Raw genomic sequence first — 23,037 nt, forward strand, 5'->3', positions numbered from 1 at the left:
AAGTAAACAAATGTGCAATTAGGAAATAATTGATTTCTTATGCATTAACTTGTATTTTTTTTTAATGGCTATTTTTGAAAAACAATTTGTTTGCCCAATTGTTGTTTCTTAAAGCTTTTTAAAATTACCTCTCGCAATCATTACATTACAATCAATCACAAACATTATACTTCTCCCTAGCTCAGACTGTTGCCATCAGATCGTTGAAGCTGTTAAGCCATGTTCCAAAGTCTGTGTTTCTGTAACTGACTTAAGTCACATTTCATCAACTGACTATGAATGGGATGTTGCTATCTATATTCTGTGGCTTGTAGTTTGGTACCAGTACTCTGTTTCTTCATCCCACATACCCAGTAGCAACAAATCAAGTGAAAACAGAATGTGAAGGCTTTAATGCCTGCATGTCAACGTTTTTAAAGATTGATCAATGGTTTACAGTGTCTAGGTAGAGGTAGGTAGTGGTAGTGATGGTGGCAGAAGCAGAAGTGGTATTTATAGTAGTAGTAGTAGTAGTAATTTTAGCATGAATGCAAACTAGAAAATTAATAGGAGAGGTTAATTGATTAAATAAACTTTGGTCAACTTTGGAAGATAAAGCCTACCAAAATGGGATTCATCTTGGTTGGCTCTGAACATAAAGAGCCTTATTTAGTTAATACTTTAAGACATTTTCATGAATGCTTTAATGATTCTGCTAATCCATCATGTGACAATATTTTATAACAGTTTTATTTAAGTTTTCTTTTTAAATTTTATTGTATTTATTTTTTTATTTTTTATTATCAGGCTCTCCTGGTGAATCTTCTGCAAACAATGCAAACCTCTTAGATGACTTCCTTGGAAGCAGTGGAACTTCTACAGCCAATGCAGCACCTGCTGCTCCTATAAATGCTGTCCAAAGCCAAACCTCTGGACAGACACCTACAAACACTGCCAATTCCAGCCAACAGGCATTCCAACAAGTACAATACATATTTTCATTTAGATTTAACTCGTAACTAAGATGCATGTTTCCTACAGTAAATAATTTCATCTGATTGCATGATTCATTTTGTTGATAGATCATTGATTTTTAATGATGGTGTGGTTACAGATTTGAGCAAGGAAGGTAAATCTCTTTGCCTTGCTACAGGGCTGGTGGATCATTGTAACTAGACACCTTGTTGGTGCAAAACATCTTAAATTCCTCTGATTTGATTGATTTACACTAAAACCATCATTTCAGTGTAGCTACTCTGTCAGCAACACAGCACATACATTCTTATCCTCATTTACAGTCTCTTATAGAACGTCTCTCTCTCTTCAAAATGTAATTTCTCTTGAGGTTCAAGAATGAAGTACAAACATTTTTTTTTTTAATGCTAAAGATTGACATTTTAATCTGTTTGTCACTGTTTTTTCAAATAATCATAAAATAAATACTTTGGTTATCATTAATCAATTGAGATCTGAAATTAAGTTACAGCTATTAGCATCTTTATTCCACTTTCAATTTCTTGTTAAGCTTTATCTTGAAATTTTAGTCTGCTTTTAACCCCAGTTACAGTTATGATTACTCTTATGAAAAGGAAGTCTCTCGTGTTATGAAATTTCACTCCATTGAAATACTTTCAGTGCATTGCTACTTACTACTTACTTGTACTTATGACATCGTTCACCCAGGGTGGGTTGAACCAGCTTCTTCTCTGACGCTCGACAGTCCTGTGCAAGGTCACTGGAGATAGCGAGCCATTTGCAGTTCCATCTGCGCAGACCGACCACCTGCAGACCTGAGAGTTCGGAGAGGTCTTCCTTTATTGCTACCCACATGTATGATGCTAATGAACCAGTCAGTATATAGATATTGTTACTGTAGCGTTAGAAAATATTGCTCTGATTTTGTATAATTAATTGTCATTTATATAATCCTTTCTACTGTTGACACAAGGCTTAAAGTTTTGGGGAGGGAGCTAGTTGATGACATCGACCCCAGTGCTCAACTGATGTTTATTCCATCAATCCCAAAAGGATAAACAGCAAATTGACCTCAGTGTAATTTGAACCCAGAATGTAAAGAGGGATGAAATTCTGCAAAGCATTTTGTCCAGTGTCCTGGCAATTCTACCAACTCTCCTCCTGAAACTGTTGCTAATATAATATAGAACTATTAAGTCATTCTACTTCTATTTCTATTTTATTATTAACTAGCACTATGACCCGGCAACGCATGCATATACAGCTGCGTGCGTGCGCACATACACGCGAGTACTGTCCAAATCTCCAACCAACCACATACAGCTAGCTGGCATTCAATTGGCATATCAAGTTTCAGGCATTTTGATTGAGTTTTGGATAGAAAATTCACAAAAAAGTCACTTCTATTGATTTTTTAATGGCTTTGCGGGGTGACTGGGGAAATGTAAAGATGTGCACGACCACCCTTGGACGGTTTTGAATGACCATAGAAAGTGCAAGCCCTCTAACTGAAAAATTGTGGATTTGTATAAAGGATACACACGCAGACAGACATTTTGCCGTTTATATACAGAGAGATTTGTGATAAAGTAGATGAGAGTTTTAAAATACAGGAGTATGCAATATGTAACATATGACATGTGGTCCTTTCTATTCTTAACTCCACTTCTACTTTATGGTTTATTGGTTTGTATTAAAAGTGGGCATTCAGGTGACTCCACATGACATAACATTCCACACAGATAGTCACATTCTTGTAGATGTTTAACCCAAGAGAGCATGGAAAAATTGTTATACAAAAAATCTGTGAAAGTAGTGTTGTTTAAGGCAAAATCTTTTTTAAATAGTTTTGCTTTTGTTTTGGGAAACTGAATTCTTAGTTTATGTAATTACATCAATTTTGTAAGGTTAATTCTGTTTAATTTTACATATATATGAATGATAGATTTCTAAACTTGCTTTAAACATTTCTCCAAGCTTATCATTTTCCTGATGGGGTTGCAGTGGTTGTTAACTTTTCAGATGAAAAGTTAGCAGGTTCTTATTGTATCACTGTACTTCATTTATCTGGTAACAAAGAAACAAGTTTAGTAGCAGAGTCGAAATTTCCTGTTAGCACCAAGATTGAATTCGATCGAGTAAACATGTGATCAAATGCATTCTAGTGATGGCCATATCTAGACTACACTGTCTAATGCATCATTTCCTAACCTGTTCATTCTTAGAGAAACATGTACATAAGAATTATTATATATCTACATTAATCTTTTTCTTTCTCTTTTATAAAATTTAATTTCTTAAGAGATTAGTCCATAAAACTATTTTTGAAAGGCTTGGCAGTGCTAAATTCGTAATATATTATGAAGATAGTTTAAGAAATTTTGTTCAGACCAAATTCCCTTGCAATTTCCTATCAAGCAGTGACTTTTTTTTAAGGCTTGCCTTACTATCAATAGATGCTATAATTTCCCTGCCCTAAGGAATATGCCATGTGTGTATAATAGAATTATGAATGTAGAATTAAACACAAAAATGCATTTGCATATTATTAGCCTATAAGCCAATATTTCAATAAGGTGTGTAAGTAAAATTCAGTGAAGATTTGTCTTCTATTTCCAACAGCTCTAGCAAACACATAAAGGCTCACATTCATGAGGTATTCTTTTGTTGGAGTTGGACATTACTATTGTTAAGGCACTTAATTGTGGAATTCAGTTGAGCAATCTGGAGAGAAGTGCACAATTCTACTTCCATATGATTGGTAGTGAGCTCATTCCACAACATGAGCTATTGAGGGACAAGAGGAGCAGTCAGTTGTAAAAATAATTGCTTCAACAAAAATCCCTCCTGCCATACAACCAAGGGAAAATTAATATATCTATACATAACAAAAGTTATTTTGCAATATTGATAGTGAATAGGTCTGTCTATCTAAAGGTGATGGCTTATAATATTTGGAGATCAAATAAAATACAAGTAGATATGACTATTTTATGTAATATCTTTGGGCTTGCAGACTGACTGTGACCTAATAACTATACATACATGTTTAGCTCAATTCAATAGCAAATGAGCAAATTTATGACCAAAGCTATTCCAACTATCACTCTCCTGTCTTTTGAGGTGTGCATAAGAAAGCTACATTAAGTAATATTTCCCTGTCTTATTTAAACCTGCAAAGTGTGATTTGAAGGTAATTTACCTTCAGTTTCTTTCAGGCTAAGTAAACATGTAGAACCTCCCCCTTTGGCTCCAGCATACTTTAGTTTTAACCTTGGAAGGTATGAATTCCTTGATCATTTAAATGTTAGTCCATAAATATCTAAGACAACTGTTTCTTTCCAGAATGGAGCATTTGATGATTCTCTTTTCACCAGTGCCAGTTCTGATGCTAAGAGTGGTAATGATAAGACCACGAAAGAATCCATAATGGCATTGTATGGATCTTCAACTCCCCAGCAACAGAACATCTTCGGCGTTCCAGGTATAGCATGCAAAATTTTTCTTCACAACTTTTACCTTCTTCAGCTTTTTTACTTACCATTACTGAGATGGAATCACTTTCTCTTCACCTAACTCCAGAAACTTTATCACCAGACAGCGAACTGGTTCCGATTTCTCTGATTCACATTCCTCTGTAGAGAGGATGAACAAGTATATGTATGTTTGGAGTTTGAGAAATTGTTCCCTAAAGGAAATATTTCTGTTGTTATTTCAAGGGAATAGTTATGGTGTTTGGACAAACTGTTTCTTATGTCACTAATACCAATATGTCACAGACAAAATATATTAATGAATTTATTGAGAAAAAGAAAATGTGTCACCTCAGTTTTGATTTCTACAGAAACTACTTTTTTTTTTATCATAAAATTACTTAATGAAAATTGAAATGCTGATGTTTGTATTTGTAGCTTTCATGTTGATTCATGGAAGAACAAATTTAAAGAAATAAATGTACTTATATATATGTGTGAATGGATACACTTCAACTACCACTACCTGCTGTAAAATGGAGTAATATCGATAAATGTTGCATTTTGATTAATTGTGAAATCTCTTAACCATCGTTTATCCTTTGTGTTATTATTGCTGATGTTACTGGAATAATTAGATAATTACAATTAATATTATTTGTTTTAAAACTCAATTTGAACAACAAACATTTTTTGTCTTTTTTTTTTCAATTTTTGTTGACTTGTAATTTGATTGCTTATATTTTTACCTTTACTTTTGAGTTGCTTTTGTGTGTTTTTTAATATTGCTTAAACTTATTTTAGCCCTAGAAGTGTATAAAAATTAAGTAATAAAACAACATCTTAATTAATCTTTATCAGAAATAGAACTGACTTGCTTCAATGGCTGAATATCAGTTTTTATCCTGATAGTGACCACCATCACCACCACCCACTCCACTCTTGTATCCTTCAGTAGTGTGCACTAAACTGTAGAATTAAGGAATAACTCATTCTGTCGAAGATACACATTCTCAGTAAAATAATGACCTGGTAGACAAGTGTCAGTTCTAAGATAGCCCATTTTCTCTCTCTAATTTAGCAATGGAGCTGGTTAGTATTCCAAAGTTAGAAAAAAAATCTAGAAAGAACGTGATTGCTCTAATGATTGGAAATGTTTGAGGGACACAAAATCAAGATTTTGTTGTTGGTCTCAATATGTCATTCTAAATCTTGCTGATGACTCAGAATGAACAAACCAGGCGTTTAGCTTTATATGTTTTCTATTACTTGTTACTCTGTAATTAAGAATCAGTTTTTAACACAGTTTGTTATCTTAACGTACTGCTGCTATCACAGAAAAGAAAATGCTTACTGCTTATTCTTGATAAATAAAAACTGATGTGTAATAATATATAAGGGCTATAAAGATAAACACAATACCACTGTAACATAATTATTGTGTTATACAACTAACAAAATGCTTCTTTGGAAGTACCACCCATATAGAAACTAAGCAATTATTATATAGAAATCAAAATTCTAAGCCTTTCCTCATCAGCAGAAAGGTTCTGAGTATAGTAACCAACATTGCTATTAACTTCTTTGAGCTGTTCTGGAAACATTTCCCCCATCAATCACAAATATCGCAATAATGTTAAAATTAGGCTTACGGTTGTACTGATGATATAAATAATGAGATACATAAAATTAATAGGAATAATTGTACACTTCAAAGCATCAATATGTAACTGTAACAACAAATCAACTTGCTAAGTGAGAAAATGTCTGAAGTAGTAGAGTGCTTAACGAATTACAATGGAAAACAAGAAGCCTGTTTAAAAGCTGCTGCACACAGCACATCTTTTGTATTATGTAGTAGACACAAGGAAAATGTGACATTTCTATCTCAATCTGTCTTGGTTCTGAAGGAGATTGGCACTGAATTTCAACAGCAGACCAGCCAAGTCTGTCTCTAACCAATAGTGTTTGTAACAGCAAACTTATTTGCAATATGCTACTATAATTACACATTGTGCACAGAAGTCATACATGTGTTTGATAGTAATTCACAAATTTAACAGCCATTAATCAAAATGTGGCTTCCCGATAATCCCATTCTGGGGTTCAGTTTCAATTTTCAAATGTAGCTGTCTTACTAATAATGCTCACAGGAACAGCATCAGTGCTACAGCTCCCATCTTCTCCTTTGTTGGAAGCTAATGCTTTTTTAGCTGATGCTTCTGATCACAAAAGTTCAAGTAATTTTGCTCTATTCATTGCACTAAAGCATGAGACATTCATAGATATTCATTCATACACACTCACATTATAGCTGTATAAATAGACACAAGTACTGGATATATAGGCTTTACCAAGCTAACTGCAATATTTTAATGAAGCAATTCTAAAGTAATTAAAGTCCATTAGCACTAAATTTAGTGCTTACAAGGCTTTATTGAATGCTATTATTATTATGACAAGCATGTAATTATCAAATCAGTATATATAATTGTTTAATATTTATAACTTTGAATATATTAATAGCAGAGATGAAATGACTAAAATTATTCTCCCTGTTGCATTGTTTGGATATAGTTGCAAGTCCTATTGTAGGGGGTGCCTACAGCCAAGTGCCTTCCTTCTTCAGTGGTCAGCAAATGTTTAGCCAACCTGGCATGGCTCCCCAAGGCGCTATGTTCTTGGCTCAGCAGCCCAATACTGAACCTGTCAACCAATACAAGTTGTTTACAGACACAACCACTCCAGGTACATCTTTTGGTGACTGGGTTCTATTTTGATGGTGCTTCCTTGCAATGGCTTTCTATATTTTACTCTTTATTTATTTATTTATTTTGTCTTTCTCACATATTCACACCAATCTACAATAATTCTAGTTTGCAATGAACTTTTGAACTCATCCGGTTCACATCCATTTACCTTCTTCCCTTAATCCTTGTACTTTCAACTAATTCATTTGCATTGTCTTTTTTCTTTTTTTCTTCTTTACCTAACTATAATTAGATGTTTTTAGTAATGTTCTATTGTGATATCTTTTATCACATATACTTCGTTTTCGTGCAGCCAAGGCACTAGACTACTGACTACATGGTCATGAGTTCAATCCTTACTACTGCAGCTATTGTGTTCCACCACAAAGTTAATTATATGTTAGATCACACAGCCATGCCTACAGTAATCCATAAACACACTTAGTCATTTCAAGTCAACAGTTTCCTGATTAAAATTTTAATGAGTAGACTGCCTAGATGTCTTCCATAACTTTCTATATAATGAAAGAGAAGAGTTTAATAAAATCTCTTTAGCTTTATATATTGGTTTATGTTATGTAACATGTTGACCAACTGAAATCTCTTGTTATTCCTTTATATTGTAATGAGATTTTTATTAAGATTTTAACTTAATCTGAACACTTTAGTATGGATGATCTCATGTGGGGTGAAATTAAAATGGTCAGAAAGAAAATTAAACACTTATGATCAGCAACAGAACAATCATAGTTTCAGTTCCTATTAGAACCTCCTCCAACTCAAAATAACTGAGTATGCTTGTGCTCTTTCAGTCAATCATGTATAAACTTTGTAAAGATTGAATAATGTGCTCTTTTGAACTTCACAGTAAGATTAAACATGTGTACTTACAAAGTATGGATTGTATTGTATGTCTGGGCAAGATGCCTTATTTTGCTTACCTCAGTTTGACCGTCGGATAAGGTGCTTCTTTCTTAGACAAGAAGTTAGCTGAAGGAATAGTATCATGCTGATTCCAACAATAAGCAATGTTCAAAACTTACCAAACAATCCTCTAACCATGTTGTCATGGAGACATAAAATAGAGAAAAGAAAAAATGATTTTGTTTATTTACTTAAGAATTTATAAAAATATCTTCAAATATGATAGCAAGCACAATGAAATATATTTATTAAACATTTCTAAACACCAAATCTGAGGTTAAAATAAAAATGACAATTATACTGATAAGACTTGGAATTTATATCTGTCACATACCGTGCAAGACCTGTTCAACTCTTTTGCTACCAACCCACCTGAGACCACCCCTATTCTATGTTACAAACTTTCAGAGTTTAGGGTATGATTTGAAGGAAATTTAGCTTACTACACAGAGACCTCAAAGTTATCGAAATTAAAATTTTCCATCTAAATTTCATGCTCATTTATGTTTCAAATACCAGCTTAATAACAAAATTATTTCATTAAATTCTTCGTTATTTGTCAAATGAATTGAACCAAGGGTAGTGTATTTCAACAGGAATATGGTCTCAAAAGATTTAATACTATCTATCTTAAAATCCTAATCAGTAACTTATATGAACATACACACATACACACACCTCTTAGTGCATGCTTGCTATTAATATATATCTGTAAATGCACATTTATAAACCTCATGCATTATTCTATTCTTACTGATAAGTACAGATGCTATCTCTGTAGATGACATTTAGCTCTGTTTTCTAAACACAATTATTTATTTTTGACTTTTTTTTTTTATATTTTCTGCCAAATGCAAAAAAAAAGAACTATAGACTCATTTAGTTCACTCCATTCCTTGTTTGTAATTTCAAAACTTACAAATCAAAATCAAAATCAAATTCGATGACTGGCGTCCGTGCTAGCAGCATGCAAAGAGCACCATATGAGTGTGATCATTGACAGAGCAGCTAACCAGCTTCAGTGCCAGTGACACTTAAAAGGCACCATTCAAGCGTAATCGTTACCAGCGTTGCCTTACTGGCACTCAAGCCCCGTCCTAGTAGGGTATTAAGAGCATCATCCGAGCGTGATCATTGCCTGAGCGGCTACCTGGCCTCTGTGCTGGTGGCACGTAAAAGACACCATTCAAGCGTGATCGTTACCAGCATCGCCTTACTGGCACCTGTGCCGGTGGCATGTGTAAAAGATTTGAGCAAGGTCACTGCCAGTACCGCCTGACTGGCCCCGTGCCGGTGGCACATAAAAGCACCCACTACACTCTCGGAGTGGTTGGCGTTAGGAAGGGCATCCAGCTGTAGAAACTCTGCCAGATCAAGATCAGAGCCTGGTGCAGCCATCTGGTTTGCCAGCCCTCAGTCATTCATCCAACCCATGCTAGCATGGAAAGCGGACGTTAAACGATGATGATGATGACAAGGGTCAATGTGTTTTTTAGTGACTTAGATCAATAAAATAAGCACCTTAATATGCTAGATTGAATTCTCAACTGACTACAGTAATTTCCCTGAAAATTTTACTCTTGTACCCCTTTTTAAAACAATTACTGGGTAGAATGTCAACTTCATACTGGACACCCTTCTCAAAAGAGATATGACAATATTGCTTAATGGATGGCAACGTACACAGTTACATCAAAACTCATTCTGGGATTTGAAAAAGGGTCTTTGTATTTTGAGCTCTTTGAGAAGCTGTAAGTTCCTAAGGAATGACTTCTGCAGCCCGGTTTCGATTCCCACTTCATGCATCTCAGCTTCACCTTACTAATGTCCTTGGAATAGGCATGAATTTCCAAATTATCCCAAACTGAATGACTTCCAGCCTGCAAAAGTTATTAGTAAGAGTTCTAAATTTTCTGATGTTTCTTCTTTGGGTTCCATTTCTAAATGGTGTAGTATATTCTTTTATCTCCCTGCTCTTTCTCCCCCCCCCCCACTCTATATATGTATATATATGAGTCAGAAGAAATACTGCAAGACATTTTTCTAATGCTCTCACATTTCTGGCAATATTTTAAAGTTTCCACTTTTTCATTGCCAAGATCCAAGTTAGAATAGCAACAGGTTATTAGGTGCTGCTTAACCATGGTACTGAACTGATACAAAAGAATAAAAGTTTCCTCTTTCTATTCAGATTGAGATGAATTTGAATGGAATGTCAAAAGGAAAAGGAAACAGTGAAACTCTTAAGATAAAATCTTTATTTGCACAAAATTAGTTTGTTTTTTTTTTTCCTCAGTTTCTTTCCTTTTTTTCCTCAGTTTCTTTCCTTTTTTTTTTTCTTTTAACACATCAAAGCAGAGAGATGTACATAAAATGATACATTGAGAATAAAGCCTTGTAATATAGAAATGGGATTTATGATTACTTATGTATTAATACTTGATGGGGAAAAAAACTAAAGTAAAACAAAAATAATTTTGGCATGACTGTTTGGTTGAGAAGTTTGCTTTGAAGCCATGTGATTAGAGGTTCACTTCACTGCATTGACACTGTCAGCTGGTATCCATTGTTATAGATGTAAGTTGACCAACACCTTGTGAGTGACATTTGCTTGGCAGAAACTAAAAGCTCATGGTGTGTGTGTGAGATAGAGAGAAGGTCTGTATTCCCCTTATCTTGATGTGTGTGCTGATTGCAATAAACGAGTCCTCATTCATACCAATGATGTCACAGGTCTGAATTCTTTGTGAAAGAATGTCTGTACTATTCAGTAGACTAGGGGAAATATTACCTCGCTTGGAAATAGGCGATGGTTGACAATGGAAAGAGCATCCAGCTGTAGCAAGTTCTGCCTCAGTGAGGGCTTATATGAACCCATGAAATCATAGAAAAATAGACATTAAAACAACGATGGTGATGATGAATATTCATACCTAAAAATTCATCAAGAGCAAAAAAGACAAATTTAACAAAAAACATTGAGATATTCAAGTTAGATTGATTAGCAAAGTTTCAATACATTTTTTTCTTTTTTTATTAGAATTGTAATTGTCTAACACATTTCTAATGGACTTGTTTATATCTCTTGAGTATTTTTCTTTTCTATTTTTTTTATGGTAGCAGGGCTGGGGCTTGGTTTCTTCTCACTGGGTATAGTTTTTCAGATTGATATTTATTTGTATCCATTGTGGCCAACTACTTGTTTTTGATATTATAAGTTATTCTCATTGTTATCTTTCCTAGATCTCTGGAATCATCATCTTCATTTATTTACATTTCATACTGCAAAACCAGCTCAAAACATTCCAAGAAACTCCGCTTATAACAATAATTCAATTCCCAGAGTTAAACAATTGTTGTTCTTCATGTATACAGTTTGAATTAAAACAAAAACAAACATTACAATCTGAAGCCAGAATAGCTGAAGGAAATACCCGAGTGACTTTCTCACTTAAAATACTAACCAAGGATGAACTGTCTTAATGCTCTTTGGAAGCCTTTGCTCTAAAGCATAATTGTATACATTTCATGACTTCTATGTCCGATACCACTGGAAGCTAAAGGTTATCAGTGTGGCAACTCATAAACAGACAATAGTTAAGACCAAGTAAATGGTTGTAACCTGTTGGCATTGAAACATTTTTATTTACATTACATATGTATAACTATAAATTAGTTATCTATTTATTTCTTTATTGCCCAAAAGGAACTAAACATAGAGGGGACAAACAAGGACAGACAAACAGATTAAGTCTATTATATTGACCCCAGTACAAAACTGGTACTTAATTTATCGACCCTGAAAGGATGAAAGGCAAAGTCAACCTCGGCAGAATTTGAACTCAGAACATAGCAGCTAAGCATTTCATCTGGCATGCTAACATTTCTGCCAGCTCGCCTAATTAGTTATCTATTATCATCAAACTGATTATACTCACATATTACTGTATATTCAGCCTCATCATGATCATTTAACATCCATGTTCCATGCTGGCATGGGTTGGACTGGGTGCTTTTTTTTCATGCCACCAGCACTAGTGAGGCCATCATGCAGTTTGCAATTCAACAAACCCCAAGAGGGTAACTTTATGCTACAAGATGGATAAAAGTATGAGAGAAATGTATATTCTTTATGACAAATATAGTCTCTGCAGTTTTTCATGTCAAAGATGCACCATACTTCCCTTCTTCTATTGTATGATACCTGTTATATTCCTGTCTCTTCGCTACCTCTTTCCAGCATCTTTCACATTGTACTCACATACCTAATTTTGAGATATATCAACTTTGTTTTCTTTTTGGTAAACTTTTCTATAACTTCAAACTTAAGGATAATTCATTCTTAAATTTAATTTCATTTCTTTCTTCTCCTTTGTCTTATTTAAATGTAGGTCATTTTGTTTTTAGTTATTCTTTCCTATAAATGGCTAAGTTATTTGCCAAGCTGAGAAATATTGGCATCTTTTTTATTTCAAAAGACAGTGTCACACATAACTTCTACCTACCATTGTTTAGATAGAGAAACCTAAACCTGTTTATTTCAAACTATTCCTTCATTTTACTCTGAATATCTTTTTGTTGAAATGCTCATAACTAAAAATAATCATTTCTCACATAACTGTAAAAACTGAGCATTTAATGTTTTCATGAACTTCTTTAACTTTCAGGAGGGATGTATATGCCAGCCCAAGGAATCAATGTTCAGCCAACAATGCCGGCCAACAATTCTATGGCTGTACAGCAAGGCATGACAGGGATGGTGAATCCAGGAATAGTTGGCATGCCAGTAAGTTATGATTATTTAAAGTTTGTAACCCTTCATTGAACATTAATATCAGATGATAATGGTTATTCACTAGCTTTAATATAGGTATTTTCAAAACTGGGATTGTTCAACAAAATCTAAAACTCATTCATATTATTTTACAAATAAATCACTAAATTGTTTTCACATCAGTTCATCCCAAATTCATATTAGCAAGATTAACCGGAACAAAATAATTAAAGCAGTGACAAAAATAATTGATAATTGTCATTAATGAAGTAATCAAAAATAATTACTTCATAAATGATATATATCAAAAATTGGTGTGAGGGGGGCACATTTTCCATATACAATGCGTGTAGTAGTAGTTTCACTCTAATGAAATGGGTGTTATGTGTTGTTCATGTGTACAAGTTTCAATGAATAATTGGTTGAACCGAGTGACCTACCCAGTAAATGTAGTTTAGTTGTGATTTCCACCGATATTTTAATTACAGCAAGCTGGCTTGTATCAACTGAATGCAACTGGTATGATGGCAACTGCCCCTGGAAGCAATTCTATGCCAGCAGCAGCAGCAGCTGGTATGATGATGCAGCCTCCTCAGATGGGGATGTATGCAGCTACTCAAGCACAACCACAGATGAACCAAATGAATATGCAACAGGTAATTGATTTTGTATATTGATCCAGTCAACATTGTCAGCTTTTCTTTTATTGTGATATCACTGATTTGTTAGTAATAGAAATGGTTGAGTGCATAATATGTAACTGAGCCATCACTGTCTCAAGGCACTGAACAGCTTTACATACAACCACTCAACAGTGGAGGGATTTCCCAAATTGGCTGTAAATTGAAATATTAGTCATATGAAATTCTTTTAAATCAAGAAAAATAAAGGAAGTGAAATGGGATTGTTAATTGAAAAATAATAAATATGGAACGGGTTGCCTGCTTTGTTGAGCAGAACAGAGAAAGACACAGAGTATGGATATCTATCTAAAAATAATTTTGTTTATATGTTTAGAAACTGTCCTGCTTATAGAATAACAAATATTTTTGTCTGCCTGTTGGCTTTCTCATTTATTACTTTTCTAGTTTGGATCAATTAAACAAGGCTTTATTTTCTTTCATTTAAAAAAAAAATTGTTAAAGAAAACAAAAGAGTTTGAAATCTGAACGTAACGGCAGACGAAATACCACTAAGCATTTCGCCTGTCATGCTAACGTTTCTGCCAGCTTGCTGCCTTTAATAATTGTGGATTTATAAACAGTGTCTCTATGGATTATCATCATCATTTGATGTCTGTTTTCCAGGCTGGCATGGGTTGGACAGCTTGACAGGAGCTGGCATGGCCAGAGATCACACCAAGTTTCATAATCTGTTCTGGCTTGGTTTCAACAGCTGCATGCCCTTCCTAACATGAACCACTTTGCAGAGTGTACTGGGTGCTTTTTATGTGGCTCCAGCACCAGTGCTTTTTACATGGCACCAGTATCAGTGGTTTTTATGTAGCAAAAAGGATAATCAGTCATTGATGAAATTCTAGAACAGGATTGAACCTAATCCAGCTTATCTTTCTTATCCTGCTCACAAAAATATTGTATGTAAAGATAACTTAAAATCTATAGGTATATTGCATAGTACAATATAACCTTGATTGTAAGTGTTTTTTTAAGATCCCTAAAGATTAAAAAAGCCTATTCCATGTTTTAATAATTTTTCTGACATTAACTTTGTTTTTCATGTAAAGCCAAGTGAAATTGTAGCTGTGACCAGAGCGAGGTAAAAGGCACCCATGCCAGTGACATGCAGAGGGCACCCACTATACTCTTGGAGTGGTTAGTGTTAGGAAGGGAATCCGGCTATGGAAACCAAGCTAAATCCGACTGGAGCCTAACAGCTCTCCAGCTTACCAGTCACAGTCAAAACTGTCTAAACCTTGCCAGCATGGAAAATGGATGCTAAATGATGATGATGATGATGATTTTGTAGTTTACATTATGCATTTGTGAAGGCACATGGTCTGGTGATTAAAGCATTGGGATCGGGATCATAAGGCTGTGAGTTTGATTTCTGGACCAAGCAGTGCATTGTGTCTTTGAGCAAGACAGTTCATTTCACTTTGCTTTAGTCTGTTCAGCCAAAAATGAGTATTAGCCCAGTGCTGGAGCAGCCCTTTTGCACCTCAGTTGTCATAGCCTTGGTGTCCTGCTGGGTCAAGAGGTCAGAGGGCCAGAAGTTGTCTGTGTCTGCTTACATCTATCTATACATCTAAAACAATGAGCAAAAGTATTGTGCATGCTGCCAAGACATACTTACTTGCAAATAACAGCTATGATACAAGAGCAGCCCCAGCCAGAGCAGCCAACTGGCTTCCGTGCCGGTGGCACGTAAAAGGGCACCATTCGAGCATAATCGTTACCAACATCGCCTTACTGGCACCTGTGCCAGTGGCTTGTGTAAAAAGATTCGAGCGAGGTCATTGCCAGTACCGCCTGACTGACCCCTGTGCCGGTCGCACGTAAAAAGCACCCACTACACTCTCGGAGTGGTTAGCATTAGGAAGGGCATCCAGCTGTAGAAACCCTACCAGATCAAGATTGGAGCCTGGTGCAACCATCTGGTTCGCCAGCCCTCAGTCAAAATCGTCCAACCCATGCCAGCATGGAAAGCAGACATTAAACGAAGATGACGATGATACATTATGCATGTAATGTTAGTCAATAGAGAGATAATAAAATACAACTGTAGGCAGATATATATAAGGGAAATGGGTGTGTGTTTGAAAGATGGGTCACGACGACAAAACATACAGCTACTCTTGTAACATAAAGACGTGTCTACAGTATAATATGGAAGGAATAAGATATGACCTTAGTTATTACCCTTCATAGTTAAGTTGTATAATCTTTTTGTAGCCATGCCAACAGAAAAGAATGCACATTATACTGATGGATGATATTCATTTGGAATTACCATATTATCTAGTATACAAGTTTCGTTTTTGGATTTGGTTTGCAAGATTCTTTATATGAGTTTGTGTGTTGAAGCATATTCTGTTGTGTCTGGGGAGAGTCATTTTCTTTTTGTGCCTTATTATGTAACACACTCACCAGTAAAATTTCCACTTATTTCTTATTTTTATTTTCTTAAAATTTTCATTGCGTCTTGCAACCTTTTCAATAGTCTTGACTATTTTACTGGTGAGTGTGTTAAATAATAAGGCACACAAAAAAATGACTCTCCCCAGACTCAACAGAACAGTATGCAAGCTCATATAGTGTAAAGATGTTGTGTAAACATTGAAATATTGCATCTATCTCTCCCAAGTCCTGTTGCATTTCATATGGAATTTTTGGTCCTCCAAAATCATCTTGAAGTACAAGTTGACCTACCATTTTGACTAAACTTTGGTCTGGAAAATTTGACTTGTCTGCCAAAAAACGCTGTAGTTTTTAGTGCAGAAGGAACTCAATTTAAATCTTTTACTTATTTTACTTTTGTACCCCACAAAACTCTCAAATTTCCATTACAACTAATTTCTTCTCAACGTCTTTCTTACAGATGCAACACCAGTTAGCAGCGATGCGTTTAAATACATCAAATGTCATCCCACCCACTGGTCAAATGGGAGTACGGCCACCTGTTGGAGCTCCCGCTAATCAAGCTAGTAATCCCTGGGGCATGCAGCCTACTTCAGGACAGACTTTATCAACTAACTTGTGGCAATGATCCAAATTATTATTAATATTATTATTATTATTATTTTTCATTTTTTTGTTATTTTCTTTCCCCATTCAACTAGAACTAGCTCTTAAACCAGCTGTTTGCTGCAATTTTTAGGTTATGCAAGAAGCTGGGACTTCATAGCTGAGATGTGGATGGGAAGTAGATGGGCAGCTGGAGGAAATAAAGGAAATGACCAGAGAGAACTCAGTAACATTCCCTTCTTTGGTGTTTCCTTGATCCCTTCAGTACTTCCTGCCCTTTCATTAAATGAACCAAGCTGGCATACGGCTTTCAGTTCAACATAAGTTTTGTAAATAATAATGATTAATAATAATAATACTAATAATAAAAATAATAATTAATAATAATCATAAAAATAATAATAATAATTAATGATAATAATATAAAATATTAATTTATAATTTTTACACAGACCAATAGAAAAGTTCACTGGTGAAAGTGAATGAGGGAAATATAATTAAAAGATAAAGAAAAATAACAAAAAAAAAAAGCAAAACAGGAAAACAATTTAGAATCTTTTTACTTGAAAAGCAAATGATTCTGAAAACAAATGACCAAAGCTATTCTGATTGTGAAGTAAATGGTAGGAGAAGGAGTTGGTGAGGAGGATAAGTCAACCTTGTGAAGGTAGTGAAAGTAGAATTTGAGTGTGTAGATGTAGCGAAGCGTGTGGACTGTTGTATTTCGTGATATAAATACAACAGCAGATCTTGTCTCAGCAACAAACAAAGTGAAAAAACCATTTCATTTATTCACCATGTTTTGTTTCAAGCTCTTTAGATTCTTTCAGCAGACAAAAATACATCCCCAAAAGACTGATTAGTAACTTTCTTTTATCTTATAATAATAATAATAATAATAATAATAATTATCAGCTCTTTGTTCTCTTTCAGGTGTCTGTAAATTACTGGTGGTGTGTGTCTGTGTGTATATAAATATATATATATATGTCTGTATGTATGTACACACACACACACACATATATATATATGTATTATATATATATATATATGTGTGTGTGTGTGTGTGTGTGTGTTTATATATATATGTATATCTGTATGCATATATATATATATATATGTGTGTGTGTGTGTGTGGTGTATGTATATACATATACATATATATATATATATATACACATATATACATATATATACACACATATATACACATATATTTATATATATACATAGTACATATTCATACATACATATATATATATATATACATAGTACATACATACATAGTACATATTCATACATACATATATATATATATTATATATATATATATACATATACATACATATATATATATGCATATATATATATATGTGTGGTGTGTGTGTGTGTATATATGTATATACATATACATATATATATATACTATATATACATATATATATATATACACACATATATACATATATATATACACACATATATTTATATATATACATAGTGCATATTCATACATACATATATATATATATATATATATATATATATATATATACATATACATACATATATATATATACATATACATACATACATATATATATATATATATATATATATATATATATATATATACACACACACACACATTTAAGTGAAGCAAATTTATCAGTTAATGCTACCTCTACTATTATCATAAAGCCAATGTTACAATGTTGTTAAAAAACATCTCGTCTCAAATGTTTAGTCATTGCTTTTGCAAGTAAGGAGTCTTTAATTAAAGATAACACTACTAAAGGGTTCGACACATATTTCTGTATCTGTTCTGAATGCTTCAGTGCTGGCATTTCTTTTTGTGTGCAAATGATTGCATAGATGACAGCAGTTACTCGTCAAATTACTGTCTTTTTATTCTTTTCACTTAAAAAGGAAATTTAAATTCATAGCAAATTTATGAAAAAAGAAAATCCTAATTTTATTTAAAATGTCCATTAAGTGAAGAAACAGCTATTTTTACCTTAAAATGCCATCATTTTCTCTCCATTTACAGTTCAAATCATGTATACTAGCAGTTTGAATGATGTAGGACAAAAACTGCTTTATGAAACCCGTTCCTCAAATTAAAACAAATTTTAATCATGGAATGTAAGTGTTTATGTTGGGTTTTGTGAGTAGTTAGCATGAAGAAATGAAAGATCCTTTATGAATTTAGGCTTTGAAGAATTGACAAGTTGCTGGTGTGTCTGAATCTGCTTACACCCTGTATAACTATTCTCTAGCCATAAGACAAATTTCATTCACTCCATCTGTAGCTATAGGTTTTAACTATTTCAGTGCATTCAAGTTTGCTTCACTTTTTGAATTTGAAAACATAACTGAGACTTTGGTTGAGTATTTGTTATCGCAATGACATGTCTTCACTCCATCCACTGTAATCTTTGCCGAAAAGGCCAAAGACAGCAGGTCCAGAACTTCATTTACCATTGTGTGTTTGCTCCGTTACTAATTAGGTTGAAATTACATTGTAAAACTGCATGTGTGTGTGCATGTAACGTGCTGCTCATTTGGATTACAAGACTGTTTAGCTCTTGAAGTTGTGACAAAACTTCAGGTTCATTTCACTCCACAACAGAAGTCTAGAAAACTATTGCCACTATCATTAGTTGAAACTGTTCCAACATCAAACAACAGTAGAATGAAGTCTCAGTGGAGTATTACCTTCAGATTATCTTTATTAATACCGTCTGTTAAATTTGAAAACAATAATAAAGCTAATTTTAAAATTATAATTCTGTCTTTTCTTCCAATCATTACTATTTCAGATGTCCAAAATTTATAGTGACTTTTGAGTACACACATAGAGAGAGAAATTAAATGTATTAAATTACTCTGGTTGTTTCAAACGTACACCTATTTCACATCTGCATAAAGAAAAACATCAGTGTGAGACAGTAAGTGAAATAAGACTGGAAGAGTTAAATTGGAGTTATCTCCCATTACAAAACAAATATCTCTCTCTATATAAAGCTGAAGTTGTCTGTGTGTGGCAGGTGTTTGGAAGCCTTCAACTAACATTATCTCTTCCGAGACTCTGCGGTGCAAGTTGACCAAAATTGAGAGTATGATAGAAGAAGGCTTGCACTTACTTCCGTAGACGAAAAAAATTCAAATCGGACCATGTTAACACCAAAAATTATTTACATCAAAAAGGTGCTTTTTTTCTATGAAAATCCCTATTTTTTTTTACGATTTTTTGACTGCTGTGCCGCCATTTTTCGGTGTATTTCAACCAGAAAAATGTTCACTTAAAGAGAATAACAAGCTACACAATGCAATTTTTTTACTTTTCATAAGAAAGTAAATAAATTATTTTTTAAAACAATGTATATGATTTTTTTACACAAATTAAATAATACTTTCCAAACAAAATAATTTTTAAAACTTAGTTAATTAATTTATTTTTTATAAACAAAATAAGATTTTTTTTTTAAATGTATATAATTTTTTTACACAAATTAAACAAAGTAAATAAAAAGCAAATAGCAAATAAAAAATTGAATATCTCACAGTTCTTGCAATTCGTTCGAAAATGCCACCAAACAATAAAATAAAAGGTTGTAGCTCATTTGATTTCCTCGAATGTGAACCATTCTGCAAGGTGCTAGAGAATGTTTTCAAAACATTCCTTTCCACTTTCTCCATATTGTTCCCTCCACAGAAATTCATCTAGGTACAACTCCACCATGTTAGTGTGTACCCCCATCATTGTCTTGAATCGTCTTTTTGCATTTTTCCAAAAACATTCCTCAGAATTGGTGTGTACCTTTGTTATCGGATCCACGAAATTTTCCGAGTGGTTGACTTTGAAATGGATGTATTTTGGTGTCACATCCATTTCATTAATTCCATTATAAGCACTCCAACAATCTGAATAAATAGTCGTACCTGGTTTTATGAACTTTTTAATGATGGGTAACATAGTTTCAGCGGAACGGTCAGGTACGAAGACTCGAAACCTTTCTTGTCTTCTCTATCCCATCCTCCAAAAACCTATCTCTCCTGTGGCATTCTACCTCTGTTGTATTTTCGCTTGCACTTTATGGATTCATCTATTTCCATGATGTGCCCAAGTCCACCAATTTGGTATGGGTTATGAACAAGTTGATTGCTAGTAATGTCGCGGATGTACTGATACCATTGAATAACAAGTACTTTGTGCCAGTCCAGTTAATTCAGTCGATGTACAAATTGGTGTGTTATGGGACCATGAATATGTAACGAGGACAAAGTCTCGAAGTTTTAATTTAGACTTTTCCAGATAGGAATTCTTTCTAATTGATTCTTTCACAGCTTTATGCGTAGGGCAGCAAAATATCCTCTCTTCGTTATGCTTTATCAGCGTCATCTCTTTCTGGCAATGCAAACATCAGGGAGAAACATTCTTGAGAACTTTCTTCTCCTTCAGAAACTTATATCGAAACAAGTGAATCGCGCATGCGCAAATCAACTCATTTGCATACGCGCAAGTCGTTGTAGGATCGACTACTTACGACTAGCTAGCGCGAGTGCACGCACCGGGACCATTATTCGCCAGTAGTACCATTATTCAGTTTGATTAGATTAAAAAAGAAAATAAATTTGAGAAAAGAGGCAAACCACATACTAAATATTGCAGCCAACTTTCTCTTCCAAAAATTAAGATCTGATCAGGGACTGCTCTACTATCATACAACCAAAAAATTCTCAGGCATTCTTGGTTGTGAAATGTATATTTTGTACTATTCTGGCAAAACTAATCAATGTAAATTGATCAAATTAGTAGGTGCGCTTGTTCTCCAAGTTAGTCTTTCCTTGTATCATTTTCCACAATACAGAATATCAGGATTAACAGCTAAACTAGCTTGAGATATATTTATCAACTCTTCATTTATAACTAGACAGTGACTGAAGATTCTCTGCTGCTTTCTTTCTTTTTTTGTATTCATTTTAAAATATGTGACTTCTTGTACTTGTGAAGCCTCATGCTAAAAAAAAAATTAATAAATAAATTTAAATTATTAACCATCTTACAAACAATAACTCTGAGCACCTTTCCAAACTCCATCTGTCTAACACCCGTGGACTGTTTACAAAGTCAGAAAACCACACAGCTCCCATGACTTTCGGAAACATTTTTTCATGCTAAGAGTTGCTGAAGCATGGAACAAACTGCTGGCATCAGCCTTGTTTCGTATTAATTTTCCTGCTTACAGCAGTAAAGATTTTAATTCACTGTCAGTTCTGCTTACTTTGTTAAAGATAAGACACTCACTTTGCTACCATAAAATTTCATGTTCAGTCTCACTGCATATCACGTTGACCAAGTGTATTCTATTCTAGTTTCAAGATGACCACTGTCTTGTGAATGAATTTGGTAGATGGTAACTATGTGGAAATCTGTCATGTATATGTTTGTGTGCCTTTGTGTTTTTACTTCACCACAGCTTGACCGTCTGAATCTGTTTGTTTACAATGGAACAGGATGAAAGGTCTGTAACACTTGAGGGGTGCAGATCTCATCCCTTACATTAAATTATTCATTGAAGGAAAAGCCAGAACTTTGAATATCTTCAACAACATAAATATTTTATTTCTCTGGATTCGCATCCTCCGTTAGTCCTCCAGGCAATAACGGAGGAATTCAAGACAGGATGCCCCTGGGAGCTCCTCTATGCTGATGACCTTGCTCTAATTGCTGAGTCATTATCAGAACTGGAGAAGAAGTTTCAGGTGTGGAAGCATGGTTTAGAATCGAAGGGCCTTAGAGTCAACCTAGCTAAAACCAAAGTCCTAATAAGTAGGAAGGTAGACAAATCACAAACGCCTTCAGGTAGATGGCCCTGCTCGATCTGTAGAAAAGGTGTAGGTAGAAACTCTATAAGATGCACCAAGTGTAAGCTATGGACACATAAGAGGTGCAGCAATGTCATAGGAAGGCTAACTAGGAAGATGGTTTTTGTATGTGGCAGATGCTCGGGAGCATTAACCTCTGAAAATCTGCAGAAAACAACTTCCGTCACTTTCCAGGGGGAAAAACTAGAAGTAGTTGATAGCTTCCGTTATCTTGGTGACCAAGTCAGTAGTGGGGGTGGGTGTGCTGAAAGTGTAACGGCTAGAGTAAGAATAGCCTGGGCAAAGTTTAGGGAGCTCTTACCTCTGTTGGTGACTAAAGGCCTCTCGCTCAGAGTAAAAGGCAGACTGTATGATGCGTGTGTACGAACAGCCATGCTACATGGCAGTGAAACATGGGCCGTGACTGCTGAGGACATGCGTAAGCTCGCGAGAAATGAAGCTAGTATGCTCCGTTGGATGTGTAATGTCAGTATTCATACTCGACAGAGTGTAAGTACCTTGAGAGAAAAGTTGGACCTAAGAGGAATCAGATGTTGTGTGCAAGAGAGACGATTGCGCTGGTATGG

General features: G+C 34.4%; 1 protein-coding gene across 4 annotated transcripts in view; it reads left to right on the plus strand.

Annotated features, from left to right (window-relative positions):
* Positions 1 to 17,351, plus strand: part of LOC115215549 (stromal membrane-associated protein 1) — a 150,283-nt gene extending 132,932 nt beyond the window's left edge. For 3 of the 4 annotated variants that reach the window (XM_029784737.2, XM_029784738.2, XM_029784740.2), the window contains 6 exons: positions 787 to 962; positions 4,300 to 4,438; positions 7,005 to 7,175; positions 12,769 to 12,887; positions 13,364 to 13,531; positions 16,434 to 17,351. In XM_029784737.2, coding sequence (XP_029640597.1) covers positions 787 to 962; positions 4,300 to 4,438; positions 7,005 to 7,175; positions 12,769 to 12,887; positions 13,364 to 13,531; positions 16,434 to 16,601 — 941 coding nt within the window. In that variant the 3' untranslated portion in view covers positions 16,602 to 17,351. The remainder of the gene's footprint in view (positions 1 to 786; positions 963 to 4,299; positions 4,439 to 7,004; positions 7,176 to 12,768; positions 12,888 to 13,363; positions 13,532 to 16,433) is intronic. The other variant, XM_029784741.2, reaches the window with a different exon arrangement.
* The last annotated feature ends 5,686 nt before the right edge of the window (positions 17,352 to 23,037 follow it).

Source organism: Octopus sinensis, linkage group LG9 (assembly GCF_006345805.1).
Source record: "Octopus sinensis linkage group LG9, ASM634580v1, whole genome shotgun sequence".
Lineage (NCBI taxonomy): Eukaryota > Metazoa > Mollusca > Cephalopoda > Octopoda > Octopodidae > Octopus > Octopus sinensis.